Below are 27,618 nucleotides of genomic sequence, written 5' to 3'. Positions count from 1 at the left end.
GCTACCACTGCGCCGCTGGAGCACAATTTCTGTTGTCATCCTGAAGCAAAGTTCTTAACCCAAGGTAATATTTCTGGGTTAGCGGAGTCTGTAACCTGAAGTGCATGTAACCTGAAGCGTATGTAACCTGAGGTACCACTGTAATCCTATGGGTCATCAGGTTTTTTTACTATGTTTACAAGGGGAGTTTTAGCCCCTTGTTAGCATGCCATTTGTATTTTGTTTCAACAGCTAATTGCCCTCGTTCTGCTACAGATTACTTCTGGACCATACCTATTAATATTCAAGCCACTAATTGAATAAACTTGATAGAAGTTTGCTCATCTCAGAGAGAAAAATAACTCTACATGAAATGGCTTTGCTTTTTAAACTTAAAATAGTTGGGAGCTTGGGCATCTGCCAGCGGTCATATGGGCAAACAGCATAGTAAGAAATACACTCCCTTTCCAGATCCTCTCCTACATGTACTGTACATATATGGTTTCTGACCTGGATGGAGATGATTGTTACCGGTAGTTTGGTAGTTTAATTTCTTTATATTCATTTTATACACCACAGGGGGGAAATTTGTGGTATCCTCTCTCTTGTCAAGTGGCGTCCCAAAACCTATCTAAGCTCTTGCTTTCTATCACTACAAACACACATTGAATAGGTAACATTTATCTCAGCCTTGCCTCCAAGGAATTCAGCAAGGCAGTCTACATCCTTGCAGGAACCCTGAGCAGGTTACAGTGGAGTCATGGCGACTGGCCCAAGACCTTCCAGTGAGCAACATGCCTCAATCATGCTAGCCAGGACACAAACACTGGCTTTGCTCTGCTGAGGGCCACACAAGCAGGCTTGGTGATACAGAGACCCAGTCAGAGGCGGGGAAAGGAGGGTGTTCCTATCCTGCTTGTAGAAATGTAGAGGTCTGTATAAGCTGCTAGGGACAGCAGGAAGGAAAATGCAGTCGGGAGGCATGGAAGGTCTGCAGAAATGATCAGTGCAAAGGAAGAGCTTTGATGTGGAGTGGAAGATCTGCAGGGTCTAAGTGATTTTGCAGGTTGCTGCATGGGAAGTCCAGGAATGATCTGCAGGGTTTGAATCTGCATGAAAAGGTTAACTGTTAGTAGAACTATATTGCTGTTTGTTGTCTCATGGGGAGAAATTACAAAGCTAGAAATTATACACACAGGTATGCAGTATTTCCACCGAAACCTTTTATTTTAAAAACATCCAACACATTCACAATAACAAAAATTATAAAACCCACTGGAAATATTCACAGTACAGAAAACAAAAAGGAACAAGTGAGTTACACAATTTCAACCCAAGGCATTGCACGAAGTGTGGAATGCAAGGTCAGGAATGCTTTTGCCACCCCATTTGGAAGAGATGCTGGGGGGGACAGGACTGAAGGTCAAAAGATAAAAAGAAGTGTGAACTCAAAAAAAGAAAAAGGAAGCAGGATCCAAAAATGGGGAGTGGATGTGAGGGGACAGATATTTGGGTAAAGAAATTATGGATTTTTAAAAGAGTGTAACCACAATGCTTGACTCTTGAAGCTGCCTCTCCTCTTCTGCTGCACAAAAGGAGGCTTCCATCCATCTTGGAAGCCCAAGGAGATTGTGTCAAAACAGGCTATTCATGCCTTTGCTGGATGCCAAATGTTTCAAGCCATGAGGGAAGGTTTGGGGACTGCCAGTCTCTCTCTTGCTTCAGGGTGATTGCAGGCATCCTACTGCAACCACCATCTCATTACCCTCAAGAGTTTTATGTAACAGGCTGAGCAGCAAAAAGAAGCAGCATGAAGATAATCCGCAATAATCAATATAAACGGATGGTAACAATTTCCAGTGTTTATGACAATCTCTTTTCAGTTGTTCTGGAAGTGAGGCTCTTCCAAGCTAAGAATGCAACAGGTACTCCCAAGACAGTAGACACTCACTTCCTTCAAAACCTCCCAAAGTTCAATGCCCCAAGGAAGACCACATCATACAAGGGATGATGTCACAAAGCAATAGTTCCCAGGTTTCCCCTGGAGAGGTGAGGGAGACAGTATTATTTTTACTACTGGTTTAAGACTATGGGGTAGACATCTTCCCATGCAGTCACTGAGTATGGACATTGTCCCACTGGGTTAATGAGCATGAACAGGGAAGAGATCATGAATACATCATACTGGCTTCCTCTTCAAGTGGAATGAATTAAAACAAACATAATGCTAGCATATTGCACCATGTCATATATCTGTACCTGTAACAGAACATTCCCCGCAAGACGAGAGTTAGCGAAATCTCAAGTAAAATAAGCCCTAGTTCTGGCTAACAAATATTTGAGATCTCAGGCTCTTCAGATAAATGGGGTTACAACTTTTTAGTATCCCGTTTTAGTAGCTTTAGTCTCTATTCCTACATTCTATCGTCTGCAGCCCAAAGCTATTTCTTGTCAATAAATTGCCACATACTTCATTTAATAATAAAATAATTAATTACAAAAATACATTTTGGAAAACTAGTTTCGTTTCAATTTCATAAATACCATCTGTTGTGTTACTCTTTTTAAAAAGAGGGAGAGAGAGAGAACAAACCACTAAACTATCATGACTGCCACAGGAAACAGTAGGTCAATGTCAACCTACTACTTCACAACGCCTTTAAGAAACATTGTGAATTCCAGGACCCTAATATGCTTGAAAATGTGATACAGAATTGTGTCTACTTCGAAAAGAGGAGGAATGGAGGGGAACCTACAGAGAGGCCTCCAGAGATGGTTTTTCACTTCTCACTAGTGCAGAGTGTGAGGTGGATGCCCTCACAGGAAGGTTCAATTCTCATATTGCAAATGCAAATTAGGAGACCCTACAAATACTGATGTCCATAAAGACTGGATGGGTCTCAAAATAAGACATTTATGTCCCCCTTCCTGAATAATACGTTCACACATTAGCAGCCACAGGACATTCATTCATGTCTTAAAAAATCACTACAAGAAATGGCCTCCAGCCTATAAGCTGGAAATGGGATGACTGAATCCATCAGGTTGCAATGCCTTCTTTACTTTATCATTACAATGTTCAAGTAATACTTAACGACAGGTATTCAACACATTCACCAAATAGTCTGGTAAGCACAGAAGCATCCATAGAACTACAGGCTTGTTCTCTCCACGGCTCAGTTTTCCTAACAGCACAGTAGACCCTTAAAAAGTGATAAGCACAATCTCCGCAGGACCGTACACCACCTACAGAGTGACCTTTTCCTCTTTGGTATTTCACTGCCTACCACCAAAATGCTTTGACAGTCATAGTGATTCCCAGTCCACACTTCCTTCCATTTTACATAAAAATAAATATTTACAAGCAAAATGACACAGGAATAAATAAACTCTAGTAAACAATTTTTCTCGAATAGTACAAAAGGGGGCGGGACTTTTCTCTTTATCCCTATTTCCCGAAGATGAAGCAAACTCCCATTTGATGAAATAAATAGCTCTTTTCCATGCACACCCATGATTTAAATAATTCTGGGCAGCCATTCCCCACATCCACACTGTAGAAAACACTCTGGCAAGAGAAGGACCATAGGAGAAGCCATCAGTTCACTTACAGGAAAATAATTTACTTCAAAGCTGTAAATGACCAGAACTCCCTTATACAGGGTTAGCCCCATGTAATGATGCAAGGAGAATGTATTAAATAGAGGCGGGGGAGGGAGCCATTTCTTAGGTCTCTATGAATGAGTGACAGGGAAAGGAGCAATGTAGGGAGAATGATAAAGCCATATTGCCTTCCAGCACTGTAAGCAAGGCAAGTTTCCCTGCATTTAACTTGTTTTAGCATGTGGCAAGAGTCTTGGCACACAAGGAAAGGCTGACGGGGAAATGAAGAAATAGCAGCAATTAAAAAAGTATCTCTGCTTCCCCCCTGTGAGGATTATCCTCAGAACCGAGAAAGTGTCAAGAACAGAACATTGTTAAATATTTGGTGCAACATCTTTGGTGGGTTGTATGCTAGTCAGTTCCACCATTGGCCCCTTTTCCATGGTTGCTGGAAGAATACCATCCTCTCTTCTCCTTTCAAAGCCACTGGAGATCTCTTCAAAAGTCCGGCCTTTTGTCTCAGGGACTTTAAAGAAGGTGAAGATGAAGAAGAAGATGAGGAAACCAACAAAGATGAGGAAAACATAATGTTTGAGGACATTCTGCGAGGGAGAAAAGAGAAAGAGTTATACCTCAGTAAGGTCACAGGCCTGAAATTAAAAACATAGCTATGGGGTCCATCATCAGAGTCCTCTGCGTGTAGCATATGCTTCTCACTAGCTCTCCTACATCATGCCCTGATGCGGCTGTTACATGCCCTGTGGCAGGAAGCCTTCCCATTGCGGCATTTTTCAGACCAGGAGGACTTGGCCACTTGAGGGTTCACAAGAAAAGCAAAGAGCTTTGGGCCAAGTTGACCTGTGTGTGTGGCTGCTAACTGAGCAACCAATAGGAGAAGGGATGACAGGTCAGGGCGTCCAGAAACCTCTTTCTCCACTCTCCCTCTCATTCCCATTCATGCAGTATGCATGGGGCTCCTGCACAACCGGACGTGTATCATGCCAATGCAAGCCTATTTTAATCCTTGCAAGTTGCAAAGAAAACACTTTCCCAAATGTTATCACACCAGCAAACCACTCACTAAAGCTCCTCTGAACCACTATTCTCAAGTGTGACAAACTCTTGTTTGCTCATTTTCACCTCTCAGTGCCCTTGCTTGCCCTCTGACGTTTCTCATTCTAAAGAGAACTCCTTGGGACAGGAGCCTGACATTGTGATTTGGCTATGCTGTTAACTACCCAATACTCAGATCGTGATACATTGCTCAAAGCAACTCTCTTACCTTTAGGATCGGAAACAGCATGCCCACTAGAAAATTGGACGTCCAGTTGGAAAGGCCAGCTACAGCCACAGCTGCGGGACGAGGCCCCTGGCTGAATAGTTCAGACACAATGAACCAGGGGATTGGGCCAGGGCCAATTTCGAAGAGAGCCACAAAGGCTAATGTGGCAACAACGCTGACGTAGCCAATCCAGGATACAATGCCCTGTTACAAAGAGAAAGAGAATTAACAGCAGTTAGCAATTTTGAGACAGAATAGTCTGTATCTGTATCTGCTTCATTTTCATTTATATTTTGCAGAAAGGGGCCTGAAGCTAAGAAAGAAAAACCCAGCCGCCAGATTTCCAGGCTCAAGACTAGATCTGAATCCAGGCGCAAGCGAGCTGCAATTACTTTCTCCCTGCAAAAAACCTTTGAGCCAAGCCTGTGAGAAGCAACAGCATGAAGCAAATACGCAGCTAGCGCACCTATGAGAACCAGTAATGGTTAGAGGGCTGGACTAGGACCTGAGAGACCAGGGATTGAACCCCCTCTCAGCCATGAAGCTCAGTGGGCAACCTTGGGCCAGTCACTGCCTCTCAGCCTCTGGGTTGTTGTGAGGACAACATGGGGAGGGGGGAAACCATGACCTCCAAAATAAGGGTGATGTGGTTGTGGCTGTCTTGCTTGCTAGTGGACTAGTGTACATCCTGGCCTGTGAAAAATCAGCTGCAAGACTATTGTAATGATTCCAACCTGCAAGCCATTTCATTTCCTTTCTTTTCATTACACTTGCATGTATGCCTGATCTGTTTTGACCCCAAAGACACTGCGGACACACCAGGAAGCAGGGATGGTGACGGCTTACCTTCAATGCCAAGGAAATAGTTATGGCGACAGCACAGATGGCCATGCCTCCTAAGCCAATCAAATGGAGTGTTCTGCGGCCTGCACGCTCTACAAGGAAGAGCTGGAAAATGGGAAGAAAAATAAAATGTTGCTTTTGGTGGCAAGCGCTCTCCCCAAACTTAAGCACCGCCTCCTCTTCAGAGTTTGTCTAAACTACAGAGACTTGGGCTTGCCAATCAGAAGGTCAGCGGTTCGAATCCCCGTGACGGGGGGAGCTCCTGTTGCTCGGTCCCTGCTCTTGCCCACCTAGCAGTTCAAAAGCACGTCATGTGCAAGTAGATAAATAGGTACCGCTCTGGCGGGAAGGTAAACACCATTTCAGTGTGCTGCTCTGGTTTGCCAGAAGTGGCTTAGTCATGCTGGCCACATGACCTGGAAGCTGTCTGCGGACAAACGCCGGCTTCCTCGGCCTATAGAACGAGATGAGCGCACAACCCCAGAGTTGTCCGCGACTGGACCTACTACCTTTTGTAATTGAATGATAATCATAACAACCATCAGGCTGGTGAAGTGTCCTGTGAATTTGCATCCCAACTTAACTGAAATCTCTTCTCCATCCCCCAACCCTGAAACAGTACCCTAACATTTTAATAAGCAAAGACTACCAGCAATTTTCATTTTCATTTTCTACCCTTTTCATTTTCTACTCTGATAACCCATGAGAACAAAGGCCAACTGACGAACTGAATTAAAACTCATAGCTCAAGTAGTACTGCTATAATATCTGAAGTCACTTTGGTTAAGACAAGAGACGCCACCTCCGAGTTTGCTGTTCTATAGCTGGGAAACATTTCCATGCTTGTGGAGGTGGGGAGGAACGCAAACAGGGGCGACCCTGTTATTCCCCATGTAGCAGCAGCAGCAGCAGCATTCCATCCTCTCTCATGACAGGGACAAACGAGGAAACTGCCTCCTGCCCACAGGCAGATCTGGCTTCAGGGCAACATAATCGGGAAAGAAGGAAGGAGAAGGAAGCAACGCTCCCTGTTTCGAAAAGAAAATGTCGCCCAGTGGGGAGAACAATTAAGCACAGGGTCACAGGACTGAGTACCCACCCTGAATTCTAGCCATATATTTACCTCCATCCCTATTGTTCTAGATATAAAGATAAATATAAAGGGAAGGAGAGGGGAGACTTTGACTCAGCTATAAAGTACATGAATGCCATGTTGCCAAATAATACTTACCGATACAACTGTAAAGATGGTGTTGACCACACCGGCACCAATGGTAGCGTACACCGCCTGTTTCACTCCAGCATCTTCAAAAACCTCAGTAGAATAGTAAAAGACCTACAGGCAGATAAATATTTGTCACTGCTGGTGTCTGGGGCTCACCTTGTTCTTAATGCTAAGCAGGGAAATTCAACGTCTATCTTATTATTATTCATTATTATTCATTTATTTTATATGCCACCCTATACCCAGAGGTCTCATGGTGGTTCACAGAAAAGGTCAACAAAAAACCACTATATAATCAAAATATAACAACAACCCAATAACACCCCTCCTCCCAAAAACAGCCACATTTTAAAAGGGCATAGGATGTCAACCAGAGGCCTGGTTATAAAGGAACGTTTTTGCCTGGTGCCTATTGACTCAGAAGCAAATCTCACAGAGTATAATGGGAATTCTGACCAGGTAAGAGTGCTCAGGATTGACCACTGCATTGCTTAACTGTTGCTAAGATTGAGGGCAGGTAACAAAATCCCCTGCTATCTTTAAGCCTCATAACAGTCCTTTCATGTGGATTGCAGCTGTTCCTACTTTTATATCCAGGGATTGGGGCCTCAGTTACTGTGACGAAGGTTCTCCTACAAGCCCATAATCACTATTCTCTGCTTCAAAGAGGAGCTCTCCAACAGGAACTGGCCCATCCACACAGCCAGCAATTTAGAACATGGCCTTCTACATGGCAAAAGTATTTGGCTGCAAGAGAAAAGCGCTCAGGGAATGTAAGAAGAAAGCAACATACTGCATTGATGCCGGACAGCTGCTGGGAGAGCTGAAGCACAATGGCAATGATGATGGCCTGGCGGTAGCTGGGGGAACGGAAGAGCTCAGGAATGGTCACTTTCTTCTCTTGAGACATCTTGGCGCTCTCCTCTTTCATCTCCTGAATATCACTCGACACATCTTGGGTGCCACGGAGCTTCTGGAGAACTGGCAGGAGGAATCAAACATCTGAATTATGCACAACGCGACAGTGATAATGTCCTCCTACCCTGAGAGTTCACTTCTTCGTGACAATGAAGCCAGCTCCCTAGTTTATTCTTCTGCTCAACTCATGAGGTCAACTGGCCTTTGGTCTAACCCATTAATCCTCATCACCAACTTTAACAAAATCAAAGTATTTTTAACTGTATTTGCTCACAAATACAGATCTATTGCTGCCTCTTGATTCTCTCTCCACTTTTCCTTGCTGCTTTCCCCATTGGCTAAATTCAAATTCTCGGTAGGGGACAGTTTCTCTTGCTTATGGCATTGTTCTCTCATGTACATTGAGAGAGATATAACACAGGCATGACCAAACTTGGCCCTCCAGCTGTTTTGGGACTACAATTCCCATCATCCCTGACCACTGGTCATGTTAGCTAGGGATGATGGGAGTCCCAAAGCAGCTGGAGGGCAAAGTTTGGCCATGCCTGCTATAATATGTCAACGGCTGTAATTAGGCTGAGATCTCCCACACCTGGAGATGCTTCCATTCATGGCCGAGGCACGTTGATACCCTTACAGATCCAGGAAGGAATTCCCAAAGAAATCCTATGGGTAACACTCAGACTTTCCCCTTTCTACTCATGTTTCTGCATTTTCCCATTGCAGGCAGGTACTGGCACAGAAGCAAACCTTATGGCAAGACCCAGGAATATTCTGGGTTTCTTATGTCCCTCTGTGAAACAGAAACCATTCACACAACCCACAAAACAACTTGACTGAGTCCAGTTCAAGTTTTGGAGAAGACAAGACAAAGAGGAATTGAAAGGGCCATCCAGGATTTCCATGCTTCTATGTTTTCGTTGTACTGTTTTCTCAATCAGATTTTTCTCAGCAAATATGATAGAGAAAAGAATCTAACAATACAGCAATCACGGCAGGTGTTGGCGGTTCTTGATGCTACCTTCTAGAGGTGTGGTTTTGATGTGGGTAGTGACAGTTTGGCAGGTGAACCTATTATCTTTCCAATGGCTCCCATTTTAATGTTTTACTAATCTTTTTGGCTAATTCTTTTAAAAATTACAATTATTTATGCAGTAGCGCTCAGATGAAAAAGCATCATAGTGCTGATTTTGAAAATCAGTTTTAAAATCATGCTGCCTCAGTAACCAGCATTTAATCAATAAAATGCCATTTTTTAAAAATGGCTGCTCAAGTGGGCAGTACCTTCTTCTATACTTCATAGCTATGCGTGGCCAATAGTGCAGACAGAACATAATGGGACGTACACAAGAAAGGTGATGGTAGTGTGTGGCCTGTTAAGTTGCAATTCCCCTTACAGCTTCTGGAAGGGAGTAGATTGTCCTATGAGCTACCCATAAGGATAATGAAGAGGCTACGCTGCTGCAAGCCAAGGGATTGGATTGCTTCATTACTCGGTGGTTACCTGCATGCGCTTTCTCTTCCTCCATCCTGTTGATCAGCAGGAATCGTGGGCTCTCAGGACAGAATGGCAGTGCTGCACACTGCAAGACAGCTGGGACAATGGTGAGTCCTACCAGCAATGGCCAGAGAGTTTTAGTTCCCAGGATGACATCTAGGCCAAAGACCTGATTGTAGAAGTTGGTGGAGAGAAAGACAAGACAAAACGCTTATGAGCTATATTTCCAGAAACTGAAAGTTACGTGCAGCATAACTAGACGTTTTATAACAATCTATGGCTTCCCATAAAGAAGCATGGATTCTTCCCACGAGGAATGGTAGTTTGTTGATGATCCCTAGCCCACCTCTACAGAACTCCACCCAGTTTCAATAATAGGAAGGAATGATTCTTTGTAATGTAGCATCTCCTTTCCTGAATGAATCCTCACTCATTTACTTTAAGCACATTCAGCTTTAATCTGAAAAAAGCTTCAGAGTAACTTTTAAAAAGTGAAGGACCCCTGACAGTTAAGTCCAGTCGCAAACGACTCTGGGGTTGCGACGCTCACCTCGCTTTACTGGCTGAGGAAGCAGACATTTGTCTGCAGAGTTTTTCCGGGTCATGTGGCCAGCATGACCACATGGCGAAACCAGAGCAGCGCACAGAAACACCGTTTACCTTCCCGCCTATTTATCTACTTGCACTTTGACGTGCTTTCGAACTACTAGGTGGGCAGGAGCAGGGACCGAGCAATGGGAGCTCACCCCGTCAAGGGGGTTCAAACCGCAGACCTTCCAATTGGCAAGCCCTAGGCTCTGTGGTTTAGACCACAGCTCCACCCATGTCCCCCCCCCCCAGAGTAACTTACATGAGGTCAATAACAAAACAAGACAGTCCCTGCCAGCAGCCTTATCAACTAGCCATAAACTATTTTCCAAGTAGCCAACTGAACCCATCTTATGCATGTTTAATTTAGAATTAAGTCCACGGTCTTCAACAGGGATTACTCCCAGGTGCACAGAGTTGGGACCTGGTCATTAACTCCCTTCCAGCAATACCAATGAACCACTTAGCTGCGTGGCTTTGTAATCATTCTTACCTGTGCCACCAGGATACCCACGACAATGCCCAGCTGATTCAGTGTGCCAAAAGCTCCTCGCAAGGCAGTGGGGGAGACCTCACTGATATACATGGGCACAAAGCCAGTGCAGAGGCCGCAGTAGATACCAACAACAAGCCGGCCAGCAATAAACATTTCCAAAGCGTTTGCCATTCGGGAGAAGCCCATCAAAATGCCTCCTGAAATGGGCAAAACATTCACCAGCAACATAGAGTTTCGCCTGCACAGGAGGGGAAAAATCGTATCATTATTTCTATTTATATACCGCTTTTCCATATAAATATGCCCAAAGTGGTGTTACTTATTTAAACAGAAAATCGAAGTGGCACCATGCACCCCTAATTAATATGGGTCATAATCCATCACTGGGACATTCTCATGTGCAAAGAAACCACACTGGAGAACAAAGCAGACTCATTTTGAGGGGGCCTGTGCAGAAGCTCTTCCTGGTGGATTGGGCTCCATTGTTCCCCTCTGCCTGTGCAATTTGTTGTCCTTAATGGCACCCAAAATATGCTTTCTGGTAGGGCAAGTTGCCTTCTTAGTACTTCCATACTAGGCATTCCCCCAAAGTGTGACACAATGATCATTACGGAATTGAATTCTCTGTCCATTCTGTAATGGAGCTAATTTCCTCTTATCCCTTCTTGTGCTTCAAAATGGAGGCGGAAACTGCTCTGTAGTCCAGAATATTCCCCCAACGTACCTGCCAAATCGGTTGACGAAAAGTCCAACAGAGAAAGAGCCAAGCATCCCTCCTACTGAGAAGATTGACACAGAGAGTGCCCACAGTGAGGTGAGCAGTGGTTCGGACATCGGGGCGCCTGACCGCTCCACCCATGAGTCATTAAAAAATTCTTTGATAACCTGTGTGTGAGAGAAGAATAAACGCTCCATAGGTATTGAGTTACAACCACATACCAGGGATATTGTGTTAAGAACATTTTGGATTTGTACTAAAGGAATGAGGTGAGAACAGAAATCAAAAGAAAAGCTTCTTGATATATAGAGTGGTATAAAAGTTAAATTCTTTTCTAAAAATGTTTGAGTGAATCTGGTTCAAGACAGGAGAAATACTTTTACGGTTCCAGGGCAGTAGTTTTCCAACAGTAAGGAAGGAAGAAACCTTTGCTTTACTGGAAGTTTAAATCAGGAATTACTCTGCGAGAACATACACAATGGCAGACAAGATTTCCTGAAAGCCCCGTGCTCCTGCCATATGTCAGGCTAATACGGAGTGTGCCTTCTAATGTCTGCAATGTACAGGAAATCTGTTGCAGGTAATTCTTTTTTAAAAATAATAATAATATTTATCTGTTGCAGGTAATTCAACGTGTAAAATGTCCCCTGGAGGTAGAAAGAGTGAAAACTATTCTAGAAAAGTTAAGAAATGGGGAGTGGAGACACTGCCTCCTTTTGAGGCATGGCAAATCTCAAGCAAGCAGTTCTCAAATGCTTCTCAAAGGTAAGAAGAGTGCATTGGCTTATAGCTTTAAACAGGTATATTTTATCACATAATATTGGACCTTATCTTTCAATCCACTGAATTAAACAGACATTTAATTAATAGAGTCATACAAATCTACATTCTGATACATGCACAGCTCCTGTAAAGAGAAGAGGCTTTGGGCTGATAGTCAGACATGAAAGGAGGTAATTGCTGTGTCTGCTGAAATTCCATCTTCTGCACTCACAACTACTAAAGCCACAAGAAACCCACCCACCCAGCCTTTCACATATTTGAAAAACTGTTCAGGTGCAAATGGTTCGGGTCAACATGAGGAAAGAGAGAGCGGCAGGGTCAGTGGACAGGAGGCAGCCATCTTCTGCGCTGCCACCAGATGGCAGCAGGACCTTAAGCATGAGCGCAAGAGCAGATGTCTGTGGTTTCTGCATTTTCAGATCTCGGGTGCGCATGGTACAAGTGAGTCATTCGCTTTGTAAAAACCCAAACCCACACACTTCCCCGGTTCTCCCTCTTAATCTAATGGTGCAATTCTGAGGTGTCTTCCTTGCTCTACTACTGCATGAAGATTGAAAATATGAAGATCGAGAAAAGACGGCTAAGAATTATAACTGTAAGGGGAAGGGGGTGATAGTTACAGGACTGGAGCCAGAGGTGGGGGCTGAAGTAGAAGAGACTCTTATGGGAAACCAGAGCATCTCTCAGCTCTGCCCTGTGCGCCAGGCCCTCCCTCCCTCCCTGCCTTTCTTCCTTCCAGCAGATGTGCCCTCACTGTGACTCAGCAGCTGGCGGTCCTCCATTTTTTATTACAGCTCCCTTCCTTCCCTCTCCAACCAGTGTCATGCTGAGGGTGTCGGGACTTGGACCTGGGAGGCCCAGATTCAAATCACCACTAGGCCATGACGCTCACTGAGTGACCCTGGATCTTGGCCACTGCCTCTAGCCAACCTCAGAGGGTTGTTGTGAGGGTCAAATGAGAAGGAGAGCCATTTCTGCCCCTTGAGCGCCTCGGAAGGAAAGGTGGGATATGAGTGGAATACTGTAAATAAAAATCCCCAAAGCTCTGTGTCCCTGGGAGGTTAATCATTTAATCTTACCCCAATTCTAAGCATCAAATCTGCTCTTCTCCCTCTGTCCCCACCTCAGTCATCCGACTGCAACAAAACTCTCTTTATAGCACCAACAATCCTGGTATGGCCGTTTTTATGTTTTGGCCATCCTAGAGCAGGGATATTGCAGATTTTGCTGCGTTTAGTATATTGTCTCTGTGTATTTTTGCTAGTTTTGCCAATTTTCTTGGAAGCTGACCTGGGAATCTGTTTGAAGGGCAGGGCAGAAACACCTAACGTGTGTGTGTGCGCGTGCACATGTGTGCAATATAGATTTGGGAGGGACCATGAGGGTCATCTAGTCCAACCCCCTGAAATGCAGGAATCTTTTGCCCAACATGGGCCTCGAACCCACAACCCTGAGATTAAGAGTCTCGTGCTCTACCAACTGAGCTTTCCCAGCTTTTATATTATGCCGCCCCTTGTAAGTTGTGAATTTCCCCCTTCCTCAAGGCCAGGTCAGAAAACAGGCAATGAGTTTTTATCTGTAGTTTCCCCCAGATTTTCTTCACAGTTCTTCCCCTCCTTACGGATGAGCTGTGCTGATTCCATGGGCATGACTGGTACTTATGAGACCACTTTCAGGCAATGGTCAGCAATAATAGGTTGCTAGGAAAATTGATATCCCCCTAACAGAAGTGCCTTCTTGAGGGGAAACCTTTGCATCCCATGCAACCAAAAAGAAGGGCCATTACATTTATCACACAAGTCCATTTTCTGGAAAGGTGTTAACAGCTACAGAGGAATTTGAACCAGAAATACCTCGAAATATGGGGTTTGGTTGCAGGTTTAGCGCTACCATCACTGTGACAGCCATGCTTTACATTCTTTGTCTGTCTGGACTACCAGATATCAAGCCAGGAATCCCTGCGTGGAATTTAGGCATGAGGATTCGGACCACTCTTCCTTCCCGGAGAGACTGTATCCTATTTTTATTTCTTCCTCATACGCACAATAGTTAAGGATACATCAGGTGTCAATTGTTCTTGAGTTTCATCTCCCCTGTCTCCATGACTACTACATTTCTGTGCCCCATGATTTGATTTATTTCCCCTCTGCTTCTTGTACTCTTCATGGCTTCCTCAACTTCCTGGTCACCACTCAAGGAAAGGATAGCGATGGAGCCCCTAAAAGCCCACAGCACATAGTCTTACCGCTGCAGGAGCATTGATGACTCCCGTGTTGTACCCAAACTGGAGAGATCCAATGACAGCAACAAACACAGCAGTGACAAGCGGGCACGTTATCTTCTGCAATAGAAGGGAAGGAGAGAAAACAGTTAATTCACATTTTCCCAGTTGGCTTCCCATGCGAACAAGCAGCAATCTCAATCCAAGGTTTCTTAGAAATCAGTGAGTAAAAATGAGAAATGCTTTCCAAGTTATCCATTCTGCTTGGGAAATAATGCAACTTGCAGACACTACAAAAAAAGTGCAGGAAATACAGAGAACCATTACCCCAACAGAAAAATTATAATCCAAGAGCATTTATATTTCTCATTCAGCTCTTCATTACACACTGCTAAGTCACCACAATTATTATTTTTTAAAGGAAGAATAATAAAAAGACACTTGTGGGAAATTGTTGAATTGATGGCTGTCTGCAAATGTTAACTCCTCAAAATGGCTGACTCCCTCCCTAGGCAACAGCTGGTGAAGCTTGTGTCTGGAGAAAACATTCAAGCACTTAAAGGGTAAAAATCAAATCAGACACACAACACACAAGTTCTTCCTTGAGGATTTCCTGAATATGCTTGTGCTGAAGGACAAAGAAAAGCAGGCTAATGGAGCCCAACACAGGTTTTGTTAACCTTTCTTTCTTCCTTACCTTATCCAGGATTGGAAGAAAATTAAAAGATTAAACTCCCACAGATCAGACAATTTAGCCCTTCCTCCAGCACATGCATTGGAATTGCCACAGGTAAGGCCCCAGGCAGTTTTGGGGGGGTAGTTACTGGAAAAGATATAAAAAGATGACCTCCCTGTCCCTCCCTGTTACTGTCAAGCTTCTACAACTTGCACAATCCCTCGGAGGGCTGTTTTAATTTGATGTGTGATTTGCTATTTGTGACCGTTTTTTATTACGGCACGGATTCTGATCCAGACCACATGACGACAGCACTGGAGAATTCTCCCAGGCTTTCTGGGGCTGAAATCTGAGAAGATAGATTGGATGCTGTGGAGGGGCAGCCGTGATGCATGTCTGCACATCTGTATATATATATGTGGGCACCAGCCTTTAAAGTGTGCCCATCTACTTACAGGTACTGCATGTACCCACTTTTGTGAGACACAGCACAGCAGAACGTGTGGGCCCAGTCCAGGGGGAGCCCCTGAAACCTGTAGATCCCACCCAAATATACCTGCATCCCAACTTGTAACAAACCTCAAGCACACCTCATCACTTCATGTGCTCCCAAAACAGATTTCCTGAATCTGTCATGGGTCAGGCGCCCCCATTTTGGAGAGAGGATTGCTCTGGAGAAAACAGTGAATGTGGTGAAGCGATTCAACACCCTTGCCCCACTTCATCCCCCCAGCATCTCCACCAAAAAACAACAACCAAAAAACCACCCTGGCCCCACCTGTCTACAGCTTCTGTGCTTTAAATCTCCCCACCCTGTTTTCCACAAATTTTGGTAGGGATGGGATCCTGGCACACAGATATCCTGCCTTTATGGCTAGGTAGCCTCTCTCTTTTAATGCAAAGGGAAACATGAGACACAAAAACATGTACAGTACGTAAATACCCCAAAGCTGGCTGTGAAGGGTTAAGATCTCCCAGCAAACAGTCAAATGATTATTGCAACTGATATGGCACTTTTTCCAGTGTTGAAAGCCCTTCCCATCTCTGTAACCATCACCATTAGAAATGTAAGCTGTGTCATTTCCACATCTCTCTTGCAGATGGGAAGCCCCAGCTTGCCTAAGGCCAGCTCCCTGGTCTCATAGCTGACGTGAGATTTGAATCAAGGACTTCCTGTCTACCAGCCCACACTGAATCACAGGACTACATCAGCCTAGACTTGCCACAAGACAAAGTAATTGTAAGGGGCTGAGGCTTCTACTTCCAGTCCTCTGTTCAACGTGTATAGCATGCATGCATGTACGTGAGTGTGTGCACGTGCACCCCCACCCCTCCCTACAGGCCAGGCTCCCTTAGGCAGCCTCACTTTTCTCCTTCTACAGCTCTGCTTTCCTGTAGACTCCTCTGAATTGGCTGTCATCTCAAGAGTGTCCTGTGGCAGCCCTTAAATGCAACAATCTGGATTACTTCACTGTGGGGTTTCTGCTGCTTCCTTATCTTACTGCAAAGTCATAGGACAGCAGAGGCCTTGGCAATTCCATGAGAAACATTTGTCTAAAAACATCTCCTTTGCTGTCCATCCAGCATAATTGTGTTGCTACTATCTAACAGTATTTGCCCTCTGCAATGTCTGTCCAGAAGGCAGCCCTGCACTTCAGGGTGGGGGTGGGGAGGCCTGGCAGCCTCACGGTGGAACCCACACCAACTCCAGGCGCGCTCCCTGGCACATGCATGCTCTCTCCCTCCCCCCCCCCCATGCTCTGGTCTTCCGCCTCCACCCTTTACTAACGGCGTTCAAGCTCCCCTCGGGCATCGAGCAGTATTCCAAGGGGCACCACTTGTTGCATCCAAGTCTTTGCCATCCTCTAAATGACCTTGGCAGAGACGCTCTCTAAGATCTCCCTCCTGGATCAGGGCAGCAGCCACCGCCTGCATCCCAAATGCTCTGACGAAAGCACATCTCCGCCAGGTATCTTTACTGAACGCTAAAGGGAAGCAGCCAGTTGTGCCACCCGGCCCCCGCCAGGCGGGAAAGCGGCAAAGAGCGGCCCCCGAGCACTCAGCACCGGGAGAGAATGGGGAATGCCTATTCTTTTTAGAATCAGAACAGGCCGAGGCTCATTCATTCATTTGCCCTGCGAGGTGCGGAGGAGCGGGTCTTCGGCGCGTCTGCCCAGGCCGCTCCATCCGCAAGCCGGCCAAGCACCAGCTCCCCTTTCCCCCTTCCAGGGCCCTCCTCCTCTCCCGTTTCCTGCAGCCCGGCGGCCCTTTCCCCCGCTCGCCTCCTGCTCCTTTCCCGCTGCCGCCAGTCTCCGAAGCCCCCCACGCCGACCCCCGAGAGATGCGCCGAGGCCCGAGGCGTCGCCCTCACCTTCTTGCTCTCCATGCCCGCCACACGCCTCCGCTCCGCGCCCGTCCGAGAGGAAAGTGCCGGCGCAGCGCCGCCGCTCCCGGGATGCGCAACCGCCACGCGCCTCGCCCGCCGCTGCTGATGCTGCTGATGCTGCGCCGCCTCCGCCTCCGCCTCTGCTGCTTCACGTCGCTTCCTGCTGCGCGACCCGCCCGCCTGGCTGGCTGCTCGCTCTCCTTCGGGGCCGGCCGGGGCGCGGGGCTATTTCAAGCTTCGGGCGGGCGGGCGGGCGGGCGGGGCGGGAGAGCCCCCGCCCTGGTCCAGTCCCGCTGCTGACGCGCCCCTGCACCTCGGTGTGCGCGCACCGGGCGGAGGACTTGCCTTTCTCTGTTTCAGAGACGCCCCAAAGCCCAAAAAGGTCGGCCAGGAGGGAGCCTTCCAGGATTTCTCCCCCTTTCTCAGGGAATGCGAAAACCCTCCAGAAAGAGTGAGGACTTCTCCTTCTGGGCTTCGGCAAGAAATAGAGGAGGGGGGAGAAGGAGAGAATCAGAGACAGAAGAGGAAAACCCGGGAAGAAATTAAAACGTTCCACAATGATGCCGGGCCAGTGTTCCCACAGTTCCTGAGCACGAAGGAATTGCTATTACGGAACTGATACTGTACTATTAAAATTGTCCCAGCCTCAGATTTAGCCTGGATCCATTTTCATTAATAATTTTTATTTTTTTATTTTTTATTTGCCCCTGGAAAACTCAAAAGGTTGCTCCCCGTTTTGTGCAATTTTGGTAGTCCTAATTTTGTCATTCCTTTGGCATTGGGGCCACCATAAAAGAGATACAGTAAAGGATGATTAATCAACGATTGTTAAAACTAAGGGGAGATGAAACCGGCAAATTTGCAGCTGCTTTGATTCTGCAGTCTACATCATTCATATATCGTATTCTCCTTTCTGGCACGGAATCCTAGAACTGTAGAGTAGGAAGGAACCCCAGGGATCATCTAGACCAGCCTTCTTCAATGCAGGAATATTTTGTCTGAGCTCATCTCTAGCAGAGGCAGGCTAAGGCATTTCGGCCTCTGCAGCTCAGAATAAAATCCCCAGCCCAGCTATAAAAGCATCATAATACATTCAATAACCAAACTTATGGGCTTTAACTGGACCAGAAGCTGCTGCCTGAGGAAGCCTCCTTCATCTCCCTAATAGCTGGACCTGATTGAGAGAAAGCATTCAGTAATGTTCTAGATAAACTATAGAATTATTGTAGGCTATGCAGACTGATTGCTTCTGAACACTCCAGAAACATTCAGAAACTCAATTTCAAAAGTAAAAAAAAAAATGATTCCCCTCCCATTCAACAGCTTTCCAAATCACATTCCTGAGAACAGCTCTGACTTTGCTTCTAAGGCATGCAGTGGGAGGACAAAAAATTTTTTGTTATGGATTGCGCCACAGTGATCCACTTCAAAGATCCACAAAACCTGAGGTAGTGTCAATTGTCCAATTTAGCATTTTTTAAAGCATTTACAACAGCTCCCTGCCTCAGTATTGATGTGGAGAGAACTGGAACCAATATTCCAGATCCTTAAAAAAAACACAACACTCACATATTTTGCAGAACTGGTTGTGTTGACAATTGCATAATTTTATCTTCATAGTTTTGAGTACTTAGGGTTGTATACATTTCTCCACATATGGGCAGGGTCTCCTTCCTTTCAAGCTCTCAGGAAGCTGAAAGGAAACCACAGAGCAAAAGAGAGATGATGTTGTTGCAGCACTTCCCAAATGCGGCCAGAGAGGGGTGCTTACGAGGGAGACGTGACGTTATTGTCTCATTTTCTCAGTCCTTCAGGCCTCCTTGTTCACTCCAACTCAGAAGCTGCTCCAATTCAGCATCTTTGCCACAAGCTCCGTTTTTTCCTGATCAATGTTGTCATGGAAACAGGGACAACTAGGGACAAAGCCAGAAAGGAATACCCTTAAGTCATGCCATGAGCTATACGCTTATCTCTTGTGGTGTCATCATTTCACACACATACTAAGATGATGAAGAAATCTCTACTGGCAAGCTATGACCTTTTCTTGATTGTACAGATCACAGTTATCTAATTCTCTCCCTTCTACGTCTCAGATCGTAGGGGCATGGGATCACATGACTGAATGCTTCAACTTGCACACAGAAATCCACACACACAGAAAACTAGCATGTCAGGAAGAAGGCTAGACACCTTTCTCTCTGACATTTAGTTTTCTATATGTAGGTACAGTGGTACCTTGGGTTACAGATGTTTCAGGTTACAGACGCTTCAGGTTAGACTCCACTAACCCAAAAGAAAGAGTGCTTCAGGTTAAGAACTTTGCTTCAGAATGAGAACAGAAATTGTGCAGCAGCGGGAGGCCCCATTAGCTAACGTGGTGCTTCAGGTTAAGAACAGTTTCAGGTTAAGAACGGACCTCCAGAACAAATTAAGTTCTTAACCCGAGGTACCACTGTATTTCCTCCCAGCAAACCTACAGAGGAGCATCTAGTCATTTTATCCCTTACTTGTAGTCAGTCTGAAGCTGTGCAAGTCCAGAAAGTGGTTTACTACCTCATCTGCTGGTTGCGTGAACTAGATCCACGTGTAACCCAAAACCTGGCTGGGCCTGAAGCACTGAAACCAGTCTTCTGGGAAATTTGCTGGGGCCAGAAACCAGGGTGTTCCTCAGCTGCGGCTCTTGTTGGGTAGGCCAGGGAAGGAGACACAGCGAGCTTCAGGGAAATAAACACCCACAGGACTTTAATCTCTCAGGAATTCCCTAGGCAACCCTTTGAATCCAAACTATTCTGGGTATAGTTTAGTTACCATTTAAAATTGCAAACAACCCTTGGAAACTCAGGGTGGCATTTCTGCCCAAGTTTGCTGGGCCTCTTGACACCGAGAGCCACACCAGCTGAGAGAGAGCAGAAGCAAGGAGGCTGCTGGAAGGCTGCTAATAATGCAGCAGACAGAGAAAAAGGACAAAATAGTTGAATTTCTTTTACTCAAACTCGTCGAGATGAGAGTACTGGCAGGACATCCCTGTTCAGGGCTGAGGAAGAGCTGCAGTTTCCAAACGCAAAAATAGCAGAGAAGTCTGAGGGGAGGCCCCAAATTGCAGAAACCAGTTGAGAGAGGCACTGGCAGAAATCTCAAGGGGGGAGGAGCAGAAGCCTGGAGCAAGAGGGCCTACGCTGTAGTGGGATTGACAGGCGCTAGCAGCGTTGTGTACGTGGGTAGGCCAGGGCAGGAATGGCAGGGTTATTTCAGGACAAGATGGAGAGGCTCATACACAGCTGGAAAGAGAGGGGAAGCCTGGAGAAGGAAGCGATTCCCGAAAGTTTACAAATGACTGGAATTACCCATGTGCGTTTCTGAAGAACTGGAGGGGCCTAGGAGAACATTGCTGGAAATGCAAGAGCTTCTGCTGGTGGGAAGAGACCATTGACAGTGGCATCTTGCTTTCTGTTTTTAAATGACTACAAGAACTGAAAATATAGCTTGAAGGAGGAGGAAACTGTAGTGAATGATTTGGCAGATGTTAACAGGAAGCAAAGTTGTGGTGCAAAAGTGAGGTCTCTGCAAGGCCCACTAGGGCATAGTTCTAAAATAACGCACTGGTTCTTTCCTTCCTATTCTCATGCTCTCAGACTCACTTGGCAACATACAACATTTGTTCTTCACCCTCTCCCCAACCCCTTTCTGCATAATATTCCTTCTTTCGCTAACATCTGCAGCTATTCACAAATGAAGACATAGAGTAGAATCAGTGAATACAATGTTTTTTTGTTGGGAAGTATTTGAGACCCCTGATCTTTCCAGCTGTGGTGCCTTATGCAGGCCCAACCAGAGGGCAGCATGAAGCGCACTCTTTGGTGATTTTAGCAACATTAATATGATGCTTGACATACCAAGATTTCTGGTGCAAGGTGACTTTGTCCTCTCTCACATTTTCCTGATTGCATTCCCCTTAAAATAGGTTTCAACTGGGGGGAAATGGGGTGTGATTTCTCTCACTTGCACCAGACTCCATTGTCACAAAGGTCTGGGGTGCGAAAAAGCACATTTCTTGTCACCCCACATCATTTCCCCAACTGTATCATTTTCCTGAATCAATCACCTACCCGAAACAGGAAAATAATGAGTTTGGGAGACACAATTGCCCCACTGCATGCAATAAGATGCACACAAAAGAGCAAAGCTTTCCTTATGAACAGGTCCTAGTGGTGCTCCATTGGATGCAGCCTTCCATAGCAAAAATTGGCTGTCTGTTCCAACCTGCTACTTGCTAATGTTCAGCAAGGTAACCATTACATGCACATATCACGTGCACAAGGTCTAACACGAGATATAGTAATGACCGAGCGAGAGAGTGCAGAATGTTTGCGTACAGGAGACAGTGCATATGTACATAGACTTAAAGGATATAAAAGACATTCTCACGCAGAGGGAACCCCCAGGACCAGACCTCAGGGCAATTGCTGGCCTTCCATCCCTGTCCCTATTCCTTTCTGAGCCCTGCTATCATATTATCTCCTGAGAAAATACTTCTTTTCCCTCTTTCTGCTGGAGGCTGTTTGCACACCAAAAGAAAAGGTGCTTGCCAGAGGGCTTTTTATTCTCACAGAGTTGGGCAAAGAGAGCAGATTTCTTTGTTTAAATAAACTATCAAAGATGGGCACCTTCCAGAGGCAAGCATAAAATTTATTGTTTAATTGTGTAGAGTTATTTGCAAGTCTGTTGATACATTTTCAAAGCACAATAAAGGCGTAAAAGGCTCTCGTGTCAGCTGATCTCTCCTAGTTTTTGTTTTAATATTTACAGCACAAACCTCACAATACTTGGTCAGAATGAGAAATCTGGGCGGGCGGGACAGACCCTACAGGTTTTATTCAACAGTAATGGTACCCAGAATGTTCCATGGGCACAATAATTCCTTGTTGCACAGTTTAATGTTCTCTCTCTGGGAGGTCCATGTCTTAAATGCAAAATATCCTCTTAGAGCCAGTTCCGTGCATGTTTGGGGATATTTTGCAACATGACAGGGAGGGGGCACCATTCTGCCTCAGACAGCAAAATGCATACATAAATGCACACATAAATTTATTTGTATGCTGCCTTTCCACTGTTAAAACCGTGCTCAAGGCGGCTTACAACATGGAAGAAAACCCATAACTACAACATAGCAAAAGTAAAAAAAAGGTAAAGGACCCCTGACAGGTTTTTTGTGGTTTTTTTGTGTGTTTTTTGAGATGAAGAAAGTTTATTGGGAAAACCAGGAGTGGAGTTTTGTCTGGGACTGGAGTGTAAGTTTAGATCTGGTGATAAAAACACACCCCTGAGCTGAGCAACTGCTAAGAAGCACCTTGTTCCTTAATTCTAGGCACATGTTGCCCTTCCCCTGACACTGTTTCACACTCTGATTGCTGGACTTTGACATTCACTGGCATCCTAACAAACCAAAAGCAGGAGTAGGACCCATGAGCCTGAAGTTTGCTGCTCATCCCTGGTGTCTACAAGAATGGGCTGGAGGACCCCTGACAGTTAAGTCCAGTTGAGAACGACTCTGGGGTTACGGTACTCATCTCGCTTTACTGGCTGAGGGAGACGACGTTTGTCCACAGACAGTCTTTCCGGGTCATATGGCCAGCATGACAAAGCTGCTTCTGGTGAAACCAGAGCAGCGCACAGAAACACCATTTACCTTCCCGCCGGAGCGGTACCTATTTATCTACTTGCACTTTGACGTGCTTTCCAACTGCTAGGTTGCCAGGAGCTGGGACCGAGCAACGGGAGCTCACCCTGTCAAGGGGATTCGAACCGCTGACCTTCTGATCAGCAAGCCCTAAGCTCAGTGGTTTAGACCACAGCACCACCTGCATCCCTTATAGCAAAAGTAGTCATAAGCAATAAATCAAACATTAACACACAAGCAAACTGAACAATTTGCACATAAATCACAACAAGACCTAAAATAAATATTTTTTTAAAAATAATAGCAACCACACCCTCCTCCAGAAAGAACAACCACTCCAGTGTAAGAGTCTTGGGCCACCCGTGAAAACTCAGCAACACAGACACCTTCTGTTTCTGGAGAGAAATTCAGTGTGGTTTGCAACAGCTGTGGAGCTGAGATTAAGGGAGGGCCACGCAGGAATTTCCATTAAACCAATGACATCAAGGAGAGTCATGGGAAAGAGGTAGTTTCTCCTTTCCCTCTAAATGCCACAGATGGAAATTGGATATGAATAAAGTTAATGACACTTATCTATGCTGGCATTTGGGGGAAAATAACCTATAGATTGGTAAACATCAGGATTTTATATTGCCTGTCCCAAATGGTGTGTTTTGATTCAACCTACTCCCAATAGAAAAAAAGCTCCAGGAAGATAATCCGGAAGCAATGCAGAGAGAATTAAAACTAGGTCACCCTGAAGGAAATGTCCCAGCATTAATTGCCATCTTGAGAATGGATGAGGGAAAAGGTGGAAGGCTCATTTGCAAGTCCACAAATTTGCATACGCACAGTTCTTTTTTTATTTATTTATGGGCAGCTTCCATGAATGGAAGTCAAAGGATATTCCATGCCAACTGAAATGAAATGCATTATAAAGGCTTGGTACTTTGCATGTCTCAATAAATTAGCATATGGAGTAATAGTATAGTCCTGCTTTATTCTGCCTTGGTCAGGCCACACTTGATGGTCTGGGCACCACAATTGAAGAAGGAAATTGACACACTGGAACATGTGCAGAGGAGGGTGAAGCCTTATGAGGAACGCTTGAGGGAGCTGGGTATGTTTAGCATGGAGAAGGGGAGACAGAGAGGAGATATGATAGCCAACTTCAAATATATCAAGGACTGTCACATGGAAGATGAAGCAAGCTTGTTTTCTCCTGCTCTGGAAGGTTTGGCCCGAACCTATGGCTTCAAATTACAAGAAGGAAATTCCGACTAAACATCAGGAAGAACTTTCTGATGGTAAGAGCTGTTCAACAGTGGAACAAACTCATTGTGAGGTGGTGGCCTCTCCTTCCTTGGAGGTCTTTAAGCAGAGGTTGGGTGGCCAACTGTCATGGATGCTTTAGCTGCGATTCCTCCATTGCAGGGGGTTGGACTAGATGACCCTCAGGATCCCTTATATATGCCTCCTTCTTGTCTCCCTTCCCACGCTTCTTACCCATGTGAAACCAAAACCAGACATCTGGAAAGTCCATTTTCACTCAGGGCACTATTAAATCTTTCTTGCACTACTTCTGCTACCTGTAAATCTTGTCATGAAGACAAACAGCATTGCCATTTGTACTGACCAGTCTTGGCCAACCTCTGGGGATGTGTACATCTGGTAAAGTTGTCTCTCCAAGGGGTCTCTTTGATAAGGTGTTTTATAAACATGTGCACACTGTGCACATGCTCAGGAGGTACCTGTGACATGGTAAAGGCTGCTTACGAGCCTTGTCAGAACAGGGTTTGGCTCAAAATGATGACCCTCAACTGAATGGACTACTGGCCTGATCTGATTCACTGTGAGGTGGTCTTCTGATACCAGACCATTTCTCATTAGAAAGCAATAGCACATTAACTGATTAGTACAGTAACCACATATTGAAAATCAATTTTAATTTGCATTCTCTGCTAGCAGTTGCTCAGTGCTGACTGAGAATTGCAGATGGTCTTCTTCAAGCATCTCTTGATTCAGAAAGTGTGTTATGATTTTGTGAATAATAAATTGCACTGTGGGTGACTGCACTGGAGCTGAGCCAAGAGTCTGTGCTGTGGAGTTGCCTGGTCCCATGCATGAGGGCTCCTTTGGTGTATGTGCACTCATGATACCTGGTCTGAATCTACAGCTGCTTCTTGTCTGGCATTAAGGCTGAGTTTTTTCAAAATTGCCAGGAAAAAACTTCAAACATAAAATATAATCAGAACAAAATATTTTGACATTATCAGGAAGGGTTGTTCCAAGAGAATGTGGAGTCTGATAGGAGGTGAGAAATCCAAACTGCACCCAATGCACTAATTTATATGGGGCCCAATCCTTAGGGAATCCCCTTGCATGAGGCTCTTTGAAAGGAACAGGAACTGCAGAAGAGCACAATAGGTGACATTTGCACATAAACATTTCCCGGAGAAGTCTGATCACACTTGAGCAGCCTTAATGATGCCCTAAATATGCCGGCAGAGGCAGCTGGTGGCAGGATTGCCTCTGTTACATGGGAATTTTGCATGCTGCTGGGTGAGAAGGGAATCTGGCGAGGGCGGGCCCTAGAATCTATTTTTTCTTTCTATCTCTTGGCTGCAGATGACGGCTCCTCCTGTGCCTGTCATCATCCTGAGATGGTTAGAGGGTGTGCATGGCATCAGTTTAGAGGGATGCTCACGCTTCTTCCGGCACACCAAACCTGAGGCATGCCCACATTTCAATTGCCTTTCTTTTCTTGCAGATATAAACCAAACCGTTTAAGATGGCAGTTCCTGCTTTTTCCTGAATGTGCATCTTTTTCCCTTCCAAAGCCACCATCCACTTCCCCTGCGGTGGCTTCTGCTCTGTTGTTAATCCTTCCCGGATCGCCCGCTTTCCCTTTAAATGTGTGGCTGTGTCATCTGACCCTGCCTGTGCCCTTTTGCGGATGCCAGTGCAAAGAGAGGCAGGGCAGGCCAAGTCACATGCATGCCTACGCTGCAAGAGTCACGGCAGAAGGTGCGCAGTTTGTGTCTTCTGACAGGCACACTGCAATCCATAATTTAAATATGCTATTTGCGATTGAGATTCTGTTTCGGAAACCTTGCCTGTGAAAACATACGAGGTGAAGCACACCTCTGGGTCTCTTGAGTCATTTGTCTGTTTTATTTCTGTGGCTCTCTGTCCATAGGAGAACATGCCCATTTATGGACATATCTTTCAATGATTATTAAGTAAAGTATTATTATTATTTATTATATTCTTATATTCTTATTTATTTATTCTTATTTATAACTGTTTCTCTCTTTATTACTATACTTTTAATCATATATTTATTATATTATCTGCAATAAAAGTCAGCAAATTAGCCAGGTGGCAGGGAATGTTGTTCCACAATTTTCCCTTAAAAATGTCTCAATTTCTTTCTGCAGCTTCTCTTCCAACATTCTGGGTCAGCTCATTTACTGAAGCCACGGACTTGAAAACTTCAGAGACCGTTCTGACTCTTTGCACCAGACAGATGCCTAAGGCAGTGGTTCCCTTGCCTGCCCCCCCCTAATTTTTTATCATTTTTACATGGTGATATCACAATTTTATGGTCTGTTTTAGCGCTGAGCAATTTTTCAATATATTGGCCAAAATCGGTTTTGAATCACAACGCGGTAACGGTTTTGACAGGGCAACATGCAGCAATACATCGCTCCTTGCATGAGGGAAAGCTGGGCAGCCAATTGTGAGCTGCTGCATTCCCCTCACTCACACTGATGGATAAAAGCTGATCACCCTCACTTCAGGGCGGAACAGCTCTTCTTAGCAGGAAAGCAGCAGCAGACACAGTGGACTGCATCTTTGCTGGCTGCCACCCCCCCAATCCCCCTCCCCTCCCACTCAAGCCATGAGGTGGAGGTGACTCCGCTTCCTCTCCCCCCCCCACCTGATCTCCATGGCTGCTTCTTCCCTCATCTCCATGCCTGATCTCCAATTTCAGACATTGTGATATATCGGAATATCATGCTGTTTAGCTGCTGATTTATCAGGATGTTGAAAACCAGCCCTAGCCGGTTTTTTTTTTTAATACCTAAAATCCTTTGCTTATTAGGGGCTAACCCAACACTGCTTTGCAGAGGTAACTATCATAGTTATCAAAATTTTCAAAAGTGAGGGTCCATGGCTTGGCTTTTGAAAAATAGGGGGTCCTCAGTAATTAGATAATTAGCCTCACCCATATATCGCTGCCCAGCAACTGCCTTCCTCCGTTGGGGCACTGCTGACCACATGGCATGACCCAGAGGTGGGCTTAGTTTGGACTAGAAATCAGACATTTAGTGTTGCAGCTCCAAGCCTCTGGAATCAGTTGCCAGCTGAAATTAGACAGGCACCCAACATCATGATGTTCATGTGCTCACTGAAAATGCTTTTGTTCAAGAAGGCTTTCCCAGAGATGTAATATTTCAGGAATTATGAGCTATTAATTGTACAGCAGTAGAACATGGGGTGAAATAAGAGCCCCTCCTCCTCAGATTATGCCAATTTAATTAAATAAACATTTGGGTTGATTTATAAAACAACAGGAGTACAATCAAGGAATAAACACAGGAAATGCCCGGTAGTAGGATATATCTTACATGGCACCAGCAGAAGTCAAAGGCCCTTCTCCTTCCAGAAGATGCCGTAGGGAATCTACGGTCGGTAAGCCCACAGCTCTCTCTCTAAAAAAATCTAACACAAGCCTTGGCT

The 27,618-nt window shown here is 45.3% G+C and overlaps 3 protein-coding genes and 1 long non-coding RNA gene across 5 annotated transcripts in view; 2 read left to right on the top strand and 2 right to left on the bottom strand.

Annotated features, from left to right (window-relative positions):
• ABLIM2 (actin binding LIM protein family member 2) overlaps positions 1 to 5,308 on the top strand; it is a 68,680-nt gene extending 63,372 nt beyond the window's left edge. Inside the window, exon 15 of the mRNA XM_082238549.1 lies at positions 5,164 to 5,308. Coding sequence (XP_082094675.1) covers positions 5,164 to 5,293 — 130 coding nt within the window. The 3' untranslated portion in view covers positions 5,294 to 5,308. The remainder of the gene's footprint in view (positions 1 to 5,163) is intronic.
• SH3TC1 (SH3 domain and tetratricopeptide repeats 1) overlaps positions 1 to 27,618 on the bottom strand; it is a 409,292-nt gene that overhangs the window by 122,736 nt on the left and 258,938 nt on the right. The window lies entirely within an intron of this gene.
• On the bottom strand, positions 1,181 to 27,618 carry LOC309541123 (solute carrier family 2, facilitated glucose transporter member 3-like). 2 transcript variants are annotated; one of them, XM_082238560.1, is made up of 11 exons: positions 27,507 to 27,618; positions 18,988 to 19,129; positions 14,179 to 14,274; positions 11,157 to 11,317; positions 10,430 to 10,670; positions 9,355 to 9,517; positions 7,726 to 7,913; positions 6,939 to 7,043; positions 5,711 to 5,812; positions 4,865 to 5,068; positions 1,181 to 4,184 (listed from the first exon to the last, which is right to left on the bottom strand). In XM_082238560.1, exons 4-11 carry the CDS (start codon positions 11,264 to 11,266, stop codon positions 3,957 to 3,959), a joined length of 1,341 nt encoding a protein of 446 aa, XP_082094686.1. In that variant the 5' UTR covers positions 11,267 to 11,317; positions 14,179 to 14,274; positions 18,988 to 19,129; positions 27,507 to 27,618; the 3' UTR covers positions 1,181 to 3,956. The 2 variants fall into 2 exon arrangements, with proteins under 2 accessions (XP_082094686.1, XP_082094685.1); XM_082238559.1 differs by lacking the exons at positions 18,988 to 19,129; positions 27,507 to 27,618 and adding an exon at positions 17,202 to 17,348.
• LOC309541149 lies at positions 23,967 to 26,539 on the top strand. Its single transcript, XR_014223641.1, has 3 exons — positions 23,967 to 24,179; positions 25,643 to 26,114; positions 26,313 to 26,539. It is a non-coding gene; the product is annotated as an uncharacterized lncRNA (long non-coding RNA).

This window comes from Podarcis vaucheri (genome assembly GCF_965113315.1).
Source record: "Podarcis vaucheri genome assembly, chromosome: 9".
In the NCBI taxonomy this organism is placed as follows: Eukaryota; Metazoa; Chordata; class Lepidosauria; order Squamata; family Lacertidae; genus Podarcis; species Podarcis vaucheri.
Note: the sequence above shows the minus strand (reverse complement) of the source record. Positions and strands in the feature narration are given on the sequence as shown.

Excerpts from the sequence above, each read along its gene's own strand:
- LOC309541123 (XM_082238559.1), bottom strand. Across the intron at positions 7,914-9,354 it reads GGAAGAGAAAGCGCATGCAG|TTCTCCAGAAGCTCCGTGGC; the intron begins GTAACCACCGAG and ends TCCTCCTGCCAG. Across the intron at positions 5,069-5,710 it reads CTATTTCCTTGGCATTGAAG|GGCATTGTATCCTGGATTGG; the intron begins GTAAGCCGTCAC and ends TCTTTGTAACAG.